Source organism: Metarhizium acridum (assembly GCF_019434415.1).
Source record: "Metarhizium acridum strain ARSEF 324 chromosome Unknown scaffold_574, whole genome shotgun sequence".
Taxonomy (NCBI): domain Eukaryota; kingdom Fungi; phylum Ascomycota; class Sordariomycetes; order Hypocreales; family Clavicipitaceae; genus Metarhizium; species Metarhizium acridum.
The window spans coordinates 714289-726770 of NW_027094044.1; the positions used below are offsets into that span (position 1 = coordinate 714289).

A 12482-nucleotide genomic window follows, 5' to 3' on the forward strand; every position below is an offset into this window, starting at 1 on the left:
TATCGGAATGTGTATGATGTATACTTGCTTATCGCTGACGATTGCGGGTTTCGCTGTTTCAACTGCCAGATGGTCATGCAGACGGATTCATAGTGTTGCAGGCAAGCCCACCCAAAACTGGAGAGAGGAATCCATTTGGCCGTCAAAACACAGAAATAGTTTGGAGCTCACGAAAGCCTTGTTTTATTTCACATTCTTGGGTTGGGGTTGGGGTGTACTGACTGGATTTTTATTATCGAACACGGCGTTAAACAGAAAGAGAAATAGGGTGAAAAGGGCGTTGATTTGGACAAGGGGGACAAAAGGGTTCATGGGAGTGGCTATTTGGATGACCCAAGAAATACAGCGATGATGCACTTTGCGCGTCTGTATAGATGACCAAGTGACTGAGGATCGCAGTGTTTTTTTTCTCTCGGAATAGTGGGGAAAGGTCGTATTTATCTCAAGAGAAGGGGCGTTTATTGGGGGCACTGACAGACACATGGCTGGCTTGTCTTTTTTTTTTCTTATAATATCCCTTTTCTACTCTGTGTATTTGTATGTCTTACTGTCCGGACTGGAAGTTTCTGCGTGCGAACAAGGAAGAGGTGGTACGCCTGATACTAGTTAAATGAATGGATCGATCTATGGATGACAACATCCAACCACTCCTGCATGATGGATTCATGACGTTATGTGATGAAAAAATTTTCACTTTTTAATAAAATTTACTAGACAGGTGTATCCCCCTGGAACCGGCTCGTTGGCAGATGTTGTTCACACTGAATAGGACATTGACATGGTGTCTTTTATATACCCGTTGACAACTAAGTGGGCCAGCCACTTAGTTGACCATAAAATTCCGGGACAGCTATAAAATTTCGGGACACTTTCTTAGTCTTTAAAATATTAATATTATTAATAATAAATAAAATAAAATATATTATAATATAAAAATTATATATATAATAAAGTAATTTTTAAGAAATTTTTTTATATATAAGTTATATTTTATATATTTTATTATATTTAATTTTAATTTATTTTATTTATTTTTTAAGAAGTTAATAAATATATATTAATTTATATAAAATATATTATATAAAATATTTTTAATATTATTATATAAATAAATACTAGCTTTCTATGAAATATTAATAGAAAGAATATTAGGACTAGGTTAAAGTTAGGTAGATATATAAAGTAAAATAAACTAATATATAATTAAAAATAGTAGCTAAGATAAGAGAGAGAAACGCCTAATATTAAGCTAGTATTAGGTAAGAACTAGAGTATTAACTGTAGTGTAGTTTTATAGTTTTATAGTTTTTATAGTTTTAAATATAAAAAATTATATTAAATCTAATAAAATACTTATAGAATTATAAGTTTTACGAATAACTAATATAAATTCTATATTATAAGCTAATATTAAAAAAAGCAGGTTCTTATATAGTATTATAAGCTTAAAACTTAAAAAACTACATTTTATAGTTTTTATAATATAATATAGTTAGAGCATTAACAAGAAAACTATATTTTAATTTTCAAAAAAGCTTAAATAATTAATAATAAATCTAATAAAATACTTAAATTATAATAATAAATACATAAATTAGCTAATATTATAGCCAATTAGCTCACATAAAAAAGTGGGTCCTTCTAGCTTATTATAAGCTTAAAAACTAGATTATATAATTTTCTAAAAATACACTACACTATACTACACTATAAAAACTATAAAATGTAGTTTTTGAAGTTTTAAGCTTATAAGAGTATATAAGGACCCACTTTTTTATTATAAGCTTATAATTTTAGATTTATACTACTTATTCGTAAAACTTATAATTCTATAAGTATTTTATTAGATTTAATATAATTTTTTATATTCAAAACTACAAAAACTACAAAACTACAAAACTACACTACAGTTAATGCTCTAAATATAGTATAGTATATTTTTAGAAAATTATATAATCTAGTTTTTAAGCTTATAATAAGCTATTAAGACCCACTTTTTTATATAAACTAATTAGTTATAATATTAGCTAATTTATGTATTTATTATTATAATTTAAGTATTTTATTAGATTTATTATTAATTATTTAAGCTTTTTTGAAAATTAAAAATATCGTTTTCTTGTTAATACTCTAGTAAGAAGTTACTAAGAACTTACCTTAATTAATAAAACGCTTATAATAATTAAAGGGAAAGAGAATAAAGCTTAAAGAATAACGTGTATTAATTAAATTCGCTTAAAAAATATTAAAAGATAAGCTAATATAAGTATAACTTTAATAAGCTTATAAAGAGTATTAAAAGCTATTATAAGACTAGCTTAATATTAAAGGCTATATAAAGAGGTTATACGTATAAAAATTAAGGGTTTAAAGAAGAAGAAAGGAAAGAAAAATTAATAGCTTAATTTAAAGCTCTTATAAAGGTTATAATAAGCCTTAAATAACTAATAATAATTAATTAAGCTTAATTAAGTAACTTTAAAAGTAAGGAAAAAGTAAAGTTTATTGTAATATATTAATTATATTAAAAGTAATTAAAATATAGCTTAATATTAGGCTTAAAATAATATAATATAATATAATACTTAACTAACGAACCACTACTAGAATAGCTAGCCTAGTGGGCACCTTTAACCTACACGATACGAAATACGCTCTGTATAACCTTAGGGTTATAGATTGTGTAACTAGTAACCACAAAGATTCGTTTTAGGGCGTAATAGATATTATAAGATAACTGCGAGACGTGAGGATTATAATAGGAGATACTAAAGATTACTCTTTATAAAAATAATAGTTTACGCGAGTATTAGCATATAATAGGACTATATTAATCTCCATATAAAATAGTAAACACTTAAGGTATCTTTAACCTATTAATAGGTTCTATTAGAAGAATACTCGTACGTTTAGTAGTCTAACTATATTGCAGTATCGCGAGACCTATACCCCTTTGCTATAGCCTATACCTAAGGGGCGGTGTTAAGAGAGTTTAATTAGTTAGGCATAGCATAAGCTAAATAGCGTAGAGATTTATATTTTTATAGTATATATATGTATATTTCTTATAGCAATAAGTTATAGTAAATACATGTAATAAAGGTAACTTCTTATAAAAGACTGGGAATATCTGCGGCTGCACGTAATACGTATACGTTACTGAAAGTAAAAATAAACTTTTTTTTTTTCATTTTCCTCCTATCATATCGACGCCTAGACCAAGAATTACCCGGACCAGGTACGGGTTAGCTCCGTAAAGGCCCCAGCCTAGGCCCGAGCTTCCAGCACGAGCCCATAACACCTTGACTTATTAGTCTTGTTAAATACCCTTACAGACTTCAGTGAGGGAAGAAATGCTGCAGTTTGGTAGACGGCTCTTAAGAGGTTCGGAAATTTCCGTAGGTTTATACTGCATTAAATGCTGGCAGACGTTCTTCGGAGGATGGCCGCTCTTGTTCAACTCGTCGCGGCACTGCTGGATAGATGCGCCGCAAGGAGGCGTCTCCGGAACGACCTGGCTCTCCTTGGCCTCGGACAACCCGCTCTTCTCTTTAAGAGACTGGGCCGGGCACCAGCAGTCGGGAGCTGGCACAACCAACCCATCGGTGTCGGCCTCGTTGCCGGCCACGGGATCACAGAGGCACTGCGTCACCGCGTTAGGCTTCTTCTGGCCATACGCCTTCAGGCTCTCAGGCTCGTTTTGTAGATCTCCCGTCGTGGCACACCTGCAGTCTGCATTTCTGACAGCGTTGAAAAGCAACGCATCCTGCCAATTGCAGTCGGGCCAGACCTCGCCGCCAGTACAGGTGCACGGGTAGATGGCCGTGTAGGGCCTCTGGGCCAGGCTCTTGATCCAGCATTTGGCCGCAGGGTCCAGACGGCGCGGCACGCTCGTCGTGTTGTAATTTCCGCTCCACTGGCCGGCAACAGATGCAACCGCCAGGCACAAGACGGAAAAGACTCGTGGGGTGATGGAGAAGCTCATGATGAAGTGCTGTAGTATGTAGATGTGACTGGTAGACGAAATATGTGTTGGTTGCTTGTAAGAGCTCGGCATGGAGGAAGAGAGGATCCTGACTGTCTTTATATACCTACGTAACACACAAGAACAGTCAACTCATCTTGACAGCATAGTCGGTTATCCCATTTCATCTCTTGATACCGTAATCTCCCCCACTAAGCATATATTATGCTAAAGAATGGATAGCATATAGCTGCACCATGTATCACCTACCGAGAAAGGGATGTGGGGGGGAGAAACGTCTCGATGTGCTGGTGTGAGCTGTCATGACGATGCTAGCTGACGCGTAACACTATATGCATATAAATCCGCCATGTCCATGTAATTTCGGTCTCCCCAGTCCCTCGCGCGCTGAAACATCGTCTGGCATTACTCGCGACCTGGCCCACCACTCAGCCTACAGTCATATGTGTCAGTGTACCAATCAAATGCATAACAACGCCGCTCCTATTGAAGTGTGCATTCCACTTTTGCTATAGGTAGGAGCAAATGCCGCAATAATATGCCCTCTTATTAGAAAGAAGGCCCCGGGCTGAGTCTCGACGAGTCATTCAGTGGGCCAAGTGGTGGACGGAACGGAGCCCGGCACTTGAGATTTATAACCTTAAAGGAACATTAACCATAACCATTGTGTCGGAGCTTGTGGGCGCCGTCAGTCGCGAGGCCCGCTGCAAGTGGGGCTACGCATATGTATATCGCCTTATTAATGCGTAGGGCCGGCCCGCTTAGTAGGTTCGCGCATTAATGCCATGACTTATGTAGTGCGCGCATGAATTCTTTATAATTGCCACACTGTTTCCACCCTAATCTCGCTTACGGGTAACTAATCGGAAACACCAAAAACTACTTACACAAGCGGGCCACCGGTACATATATATACATGGTAAATCCATACAAATACAAGTCACCTTGAGTGCCAAAATACCCATCAATAAGTCGTGGCATCTGTAGCATCTTTGTTAGTTCGCCTTTAAAGGGTACTCTTACAGTTTAGCACTCGTGGACGTTTTCCCAGGTCGTCTACGTAGTCTCGATATTAAAGACTTGAATCTAGTAAAGCGTATACTTATAGTAAGTACTAATATATTATCCTTAAAAGCAAATTGTATAACGTCTTTAGTCTTATGCTTCCTTACGTGAAGAGTACCTAGTACCCCATACGACAATATCCTTGGATCTATCTTTAGTTTTAAGCTCTGTTATCTTGCGGCTATCAATCCTCCTAAGACGCGTGGTACCTGTAGCAGCAGAACCTTGGTACCTCAAAAACTCGAATATTTTAGATATGGTGTACTAAAAAGATCGTCCATAAAGCAGTGGTAGCCGTGACTTGCAGATGGAGGAGCTGGCAGTCGGCTAAGGAGATCGATAATAATTCCTTGTATTAGAGCTAGTTCTGGGTACAAAGATGCGTTATATCCGACAGGGCCACTACCCTTTACATGAAAGGACCATCAAAGAAAGTATCCTGAGTTAGCAACTACCTATACCTTGTAGCCAAGATCAATAACAATTCCTTGTGCTGGAGCTAGTTCTGGGTATAAAGATGCGTCGTATCTGACGGGGCCACTACCCTTTACATGAAAGGACCATCGAAGAAAGTATCCCGAGTCAGCAACTACCCATAACCTTGTACCCAATTGGTATCTCCTTAAGGGCGTGCGTGGTCTATGCCACGCAGAGCATTAACAAGAAAACTATATTTTCATTTTTTAAAAAAGCTTAAATAATTAATAATAAATCTAATAAAATACTTAAATTATAATAATAAATATGTAAAATAGCTAATATTATAATTAATTAGCTTATATAAAAAGGTAAGTTCTTTTAGCTTTTTATAAGCTTAAAAACTAAATTATATAGTTTTTTAAAAACTTATTATATTATATTATACTATAAAAACTATATTTTATAGTTTCTTAAGTTTTAAGCTTATAAGAGCAGAGTATTATGTTACGAACCAAGGGTACCTGAAGCAGTTGGCCGGCGTCATGGGCCGCCAGCATGCAGACAAGAATGGGGCCCGACGGGATCGCAGGTCACGTGAGGGGATCAGATGGGATCAGTCTGATCCAACTCAATGGATCAGAGGGGATCAACCTGATCCAGCACGGGGGATCAGATGGGATCTATCTGATCCAGGACTACAATAGAGAGATAGACGAGTACTTAAGGAGGAGGTATTCCCATAGTCAGATAGTCTAGATCTCTATTGATCAATCTAAGCAATAGTTTTACTATTGAGAGTTATACTCTTAACGGCCTTATTGTGATACTGCTCAAAAGCTACTCTGTAGCATTCAACCTGACTTACTTCCTAAGAAACAGACCTACTGTGCCTTAGAACCTAAGCCACCGTTACATTTTGATCAATCCTGTTCAGTAAGTTACCTTGAAACTTTGAGCAGTAACGACTTCCAAGATGTCTACTTCAAGCGGAAAGACCACCAACCCCGGGGAGATGATGAAGTACCTTCATGACAAGATCACCGAGCTCGAGAAGCAGAATCGACAGCTTCTCGACCGACAGAATGATCTCTACGAAAAACTTGAGGCACGAGAAGAGGAACTTGCAGCAGTTCAAAATCTCACACCTGCATCCTCTATCAACAACAACAACATGCCAAAATTCCCCAAGCCTGAATCATACGATGGCTACAAGGGTGATGTGAGGAACTTTCTCACACAAGCCCAAGCTTACCTACGAGTCAACGAAAAAATCTACACGACACCTGAGTCACAGATTCTTTGCATTGGCAACCTCTTGACTGGGAAAGCAATGGAATGGTGGGAGCCAACCCTCCGCGCACATCTTAAGCACGGTGCCGAAGCCGGAGCGGAAGTTGTCCACATCTTCTCTGATTACGAAACCTTCGAAGAACGACTTCTCGCTGCATTTGGAAATCCCGATGAGCATAAGGAAGCTACACGACAACTTACTCGACTCAAGCAGACCGGATCTGCAGCTCATTACGCTAGGGAATTCAAACGCATCGCAGCAAAACTCAACTGGAATACCGAACCCAAAATGGAAGTCTTCTATCAAGGACTCAAAGAAGAAGTGAAGGATGACATTTATCGAGAAGATCGTCCTGAGTTATTTGACGACTTCGTCGAAATGGTCATCAAGGCAGACAACCGTCTATACGAGCGACGTCACGAAAAAAGTCACAGGAAATTCGGAACATATGCTAGGTTCAATAAACCTAATAGTAGCAAGCCACGCCGAACATCGACAGCATACGGGTACCACGCCGGACCTATGGAACTTGACGCCGCGAATAAGGAAAAGGGGAAGACTTGTTACAATTGTGGCAAGACTGGACACTTTGCGAATAAATGCAGAGCCCCGAAAAAGCCATGGAAGCCAATCCCTGAAGGCAAGAAGCTCCATGCCGCAAATCGAGAAGACTTGCCCACGCGAAATCTTAGTATGGCAAGCAATGAAGGAAGCCCCACGTTAGCAAACAACATCAGTTCGGATGAAGATTGGGAATTCGGAACCCAACCAGTACCCGACGACTTTTGGGAACACTGGACACCCTCACCAAAAAGTGAACCTTCACTGGAACAGATCCAAGAAGAAGAGAATCATCCAACTGAGAAAGACGAACCTGAAATCGAACACAGACTCCTTAATTGGACCTTCTGTTACGATGACAATTGCTACACGCACCTTAGCAGCAAGCAAGGTAGCGGATGGTTTCCACGAGAACGAAAGGGAAGGAGAACAACCCTTACGATACAACCGAAATTACGACGAACCGATTCAAAGATATTGAACGGAAAGTTATACTGTGCTAAGGATAACGCACACACTACCCAAGCCATAACCCCACAATGCAAGGAGGAAGGGAACTGTGTGACTGTGAGCAACTCGCTTAGCCCGAGTTCGATTAACACAGATGGTAGATCAAGCGATCACCAAGGAAGCTCCAACAATGCGTCGGAAGACAACCGCCGACGACAGCGCCTAGAACAACGCGCTAGAGAACGACATGAGGACAGGATCAACAAATCGGGAAACGACAGCCGTCGTCGCAATTAAGACCGATTCCTCGACGGAGATCTGACAGGTCTCTATGTACTGCAAACATCGGCAGCACAGCACACCTCATGATCGACATGACTATAATGGGACAAAGGATCCAGGCAATGATTGATAGCGGAGCACAAGGAAATTTTATCTCGCCGAATCTCGTCAACAGATTACGATTGCCTTGGACACCCAAAGACGAGCCCTACCGACTCACGACTGTGGAAGGAACTGCGGTGAAGTATAGCCAAGGAGTAGTTGACATGGAAGTTGCGCAGCTTCTAGTCGACATACAAGGCACGAAACACCGAGTTACACTAGATATCACAGTGATCTCAAAACACGATGTTATATTAGGGATACCCTGGTTGCGGGCGAGCAATCCACGAGTCAATTGGAGAACCGGCCAACTTCAATGGGATTTACCAGGATGCGGTTACGAAGCAGAGAGCGGCCTACGAAGGGCACCTCATTCGAACTACGACAGGCCTCTAGGAATATATGTGATCGCCAGAGAGCCAAAAGCTGAGACAACGGAGATTCCCGAGGAATACTCACAGTACAGCAAGCTGTTCAGCGGAGAGCTAGAAACAGGACTACCGGAGCATTCACGCTGGGACCACGAGATCAGACTCCAGCCCGGTACTGAACCAACGTTCAACAAAATTTATCCTCAGAACCCTGAGCAGGACAAGGCGCTCAAGGAGTATCTGGAGGACATGCTACAAAAAGGATACATACGACCATCAGAGTCCCCAGCAGGATACCCAATCCTGTGGGTACCAAAGAAGAACGGGAAACTACGACCATGCATCGATTACCGACACTTGAATAAGATCACAATCAAGAATCGATACCCGTTACCGCTTATGACGGAAATCAGAGACAAAGTTGGAAAAGCCAAATGGTTCACCACACTCGACTTAAAAGGAGCCTATAACCTTATACGGATGAAAGAAGGCCACGAGTGGATGACAGCATTTCGAACCAGCAGAGGACACTACGAATATCTAGTGATGCCTTTCGGGCTTACCAACGCACCAGCAACCTTTCAAAGAATGATCGATACAATCTTACGGAAACAACTAGGAGTGTTTGTGGTTGTATACCTCGACGATATCCTCATTTATTCAGATACCCTTGAGGAACACAAACGACATGTACATGAGGTACTACAAACTCTACAGGACAACAAACTCTTAGTCGAAGCCTCGAAATGCCAGTTCCACCAGAACACTGTGCACTTTCTAGGGTACGTGCTCACATACGGAGAAATACGAATGAGCCCGGATAAGATCAAAACCATCAAGGAATGGCCTACACCAAAGAATCTGAAGGAAGTTAGAGGATTCACAGCATTCGTGAACTTCTACCGCAAGTTCTTGAGCGGATATGGAGACATCTCACGACCTCTTACAAACCTAACAAAGAAAGAAGTCGGCTTCCAATGGAACGAACCAGAAGCCACGGCATTCCAGAAAATGAAAGATTTAGTTACGTCAGAACCTGTGTTGAAAGCACCTGATCAGGACAAACCTTATGAGCTTGAAACGGACGCCTCAGACTTTGCACTAGGCGGACAGCTTGGACAACGAGATGATCAAGGAAGATTGCACCCAGTTGCATTCTTCTCGAAGAAACTCCACGGACCCGAACTCAACTATGGGATCCACGACAAAGAACTCATGGCTATCATTGAGTGCTTCAAAGAATGGAGACACTATCTCATAGGAGCAAAGCATCAAATCAAGGTCTATACCGATCACAAGAATCTCACATCGTTCTTGACCACAAAGGATCTGAACAAACGACAGATCAGATGGTATGAAACCCTCACGGATTATGACTTCGAAATCATATACCGTAAAGGATCCGAAAACGGAAGAGCAGACGCGCTCAGCCGAAGAGAGGATTTGAAATCGGATGAGCAAGTGAGTAATGCACCCTTGCTACGCGCCACCAAGGATGGGAACCTTGTGCTAGGCACCCGAGAAATCAACATGACATGGCAAGTCAAGCCAGATGAAACATGGATGCATCGGATCGCATCATGCATTAAGAATGACAGCTATCTGGACAATTGGGAAACGAAAACGCATCTGTCCAAGGAAGGCAAGACCTTCTTGTACAATGAACGGCAGTATGTTCCCAGTACACTTCAAGAACAGCTTGTCAAGGAAATACACGAGCACCCACTACACGGACATCAGGGTGTAGGGAAAACGATCAGCAGGCTAAGAAGATCGTACGACTTCCCAGAAAGCAGAAAAATGGTACAAGAAGTCATCAAGAAATGCGACACGTGCAACAAAGCAAAATCAGCGCGACACGCACCATACGGAGAATTACAACCGATATCGCCACCTGAGAGAGCATGGCAAACTGTTACAATGGACTTCATCGTCAAACTACCGAAGTCAAAAGAACCCATGACAGGAGTAGCTTACGACAGCATCCTAGTTATTGTGGACAAACTCACAAAATACGCCTACTACATTCCATACAAGGAATCGAGCAACACCAAGGACTTAGCGTATATGTTCTTCAAAACAGTCATTGCACAACATGGATTACCAACAAAGCTTATATCGGATCGCGACAAATTGTTCACCTCAAACTTTTGGAAATGCCTCATGGAAACCATGAAGATCAAACAAAGCTTATCAACGGCATTCCACCCACAATCAGATGGACAAACAGAAATCTTGAACCAAATACTCGAACAATATCTGCGAAGCTATGTCAACTACCAACAGAATGATTGGGTAGAATGGCTACCACTAGCACAATGGGCTTACAATAGCTCCGAAATTGACAACATGAAGATGTCACCGTTCAGGGCAAATTACGGATTTGACCCTATCATCGAGACACATGCGACACAGAATGTGAACGCGCCAGCAGCTACAACGCATGCAGCAACCATGACAGAAATACAGAAACACTTGCAACAGGAATGGATATTTTTGCAGAACCGAATGAAACACTACGCGGACAGAAAGAGATTGCCAGCGCCAATCCTAGAGGAGGGACATAAAGTATACCTCATTCGCAAAAACATCAAAACTAAGCGACCCAGCGACAAACTCGACTGGAAGAAGATCGGACCATTCCTTATCAAACGGAAAATCTCGAATACCAACTACGAACTATCATTACCAGATGGAATGAAAATCCATCCCATATTTCATATATCGCTACTAGAGAAAGCACCAGATGAATCTACAATCGCTACCAACATCACAACGGAAGATACCAACGAATACGAAGTCGAACGGATACTCAAAGCACGGGGAGATACAAAGAATCGTCATTATCTCGTTAAATGGAAGGGATATCCAAACTCCGAAAACACCTGGGAACCAGCCAAGAATCTCACGAACTGCTCGACGTCGCTTGAACAGTTCCACCAGAGAATAAAAACTCATCAGGAATAGGGAAACCCAAGTCTGCTAGAAACTCGGGTGTCTGATTAAGCATGTTGGACTCCAACTCCAGACGCTCCTGGGCCTCTAACTCGTCCAGACTCTCCACACCACGAGCAATCATCTCCGCAGCCTTTTGTCGCAAAAATTTCTCCTGACGACGAATCCTTTGCAAACGAGCCATCGCCCGCTCCAAATCCTCCTCGGCCGAAGCACGTTCTCTGTCGAGACGATCCTTTTCGCGAAGGACACGATTATAAGCATCCGAAGACGTTCCGCCCGGATTGCAGCTGGTGTAACCACGCAAAGCACATTCGCTGCACCTGTCTTTCCCTTCAGCGACAATGCACTCTCGATTGTTTTTTCGACACGAATCGCAGGAAGGCATGACGAAGCCAAAGGCAGATATGAACTCGGAAAGACGTTTGCGATCAATCTTCTGGTTAGGGCGAGATCGCTGTTTCGAAACACGGTCAGAAGACATTGTGAAAAGAATGACGAAGAAAGAAAAAAGGGAAAGAGGGGAAGGAAGAGAATACTTACCGGACGAAACGAAATGGCCTTGAGGACAAGACCAATGGGGGAGGAGTATTATGTTACGAACCAAGGGTACCTGAAGCAGTTGGCCGGCGTCATGGGCCGCCAGCATGCAGACAAGAATGGGGCCCGACGGGATCGCAGGTCACGTGAGGGGATCAGATGGGATCAGTCTGATCCAACTCAATGGATCAGAGGGGATCAACCTGATCCAGCACGGGGGATCAGATGGGATCTATCTGATCCAGGACTACAATAGAGAGATAGACGAGTACTTAAGGAGGAGGTATTCCCATAGTCAGATAGTCTAGATCTCTATTGATCAATCTAAGCAATAGTTTTACTATTGAGAGTTATACTCTTAACGGCCTTATTGTGATACTGCTCAAAAGCTACTCTGTAGCATTCAACCTGACTTACTTCCTAAGAAACAGACCTACTGTGCCTTAGAACCTAAGCCACC

General features: G+C 41.3%; 3 protein-coding genes across 3 annotated transcripts; all 3 read right to left on the reverse strand.

Annotated features, from left to right (window-relative positions):
* Positions 1 to 183: 183 nt before the first annotated feature.
* Positions 184 to 483, reverse strand: J3458_020648 (uncharacterized protein; the record flags this gene model as incomplete). Its single annotated transcript, XM_066122154.1, has 1 exon — positions 184 to 483. The coding sequence occupies one exon, from the start codon at positions 481 to 483 to the stop codon at positions 184 to 186; it is 300 nt and encodes a 99-aa protein (XP_065972780.1).
* A 2836-nt stretch (positions 484 to 3319) lies between these two features.
* On the reverse strand, positions 3320 to 3985 carry J3458_020649 (uncharacterized protein; the record flags this gene model as incomplete). The annotated part of the gene is made up of 1 exon (XM_007817991.1): positions 3320 to 3985. The coding sequence occupies one exon, from the start codon at positions 3983 to 3985 to the stop codon at positions 3320 to 3322; it is 666 nt and encodes a 221-aa protein (XP_007816182.1).
* A 7016-nt stretch (positions 3986 to 11001) lies between these two features.
* Positions 11002 to 12059, reverse strand: J3458_022577 (uncharacterized protein). The gene has a single exon (XM_066123074.1). It carries the CDS (start codon positions 11964 to 11966, stop codon positions 11433 to 11435), a length of 534 nt encoding a protein of 177 aa, XP_065972781.1. The 5' UTR covers positions 11967 to 12059; the 3' UTR covers positions 11002 to 11432.
* Between the last annotated feature and the right edge of the window lie 423 nt (positions 12060 to 12482).

What these genes read in the sequence shown, in the direction of transcription:
- J3458_022577 (XM_066123074.1), bottom strand. Translation starts at nt 11,966, where the DNA reads ATGTCTTCTGACCGTGTTTCGAAACAGCGATCTCGCCCTAACCAGAAG.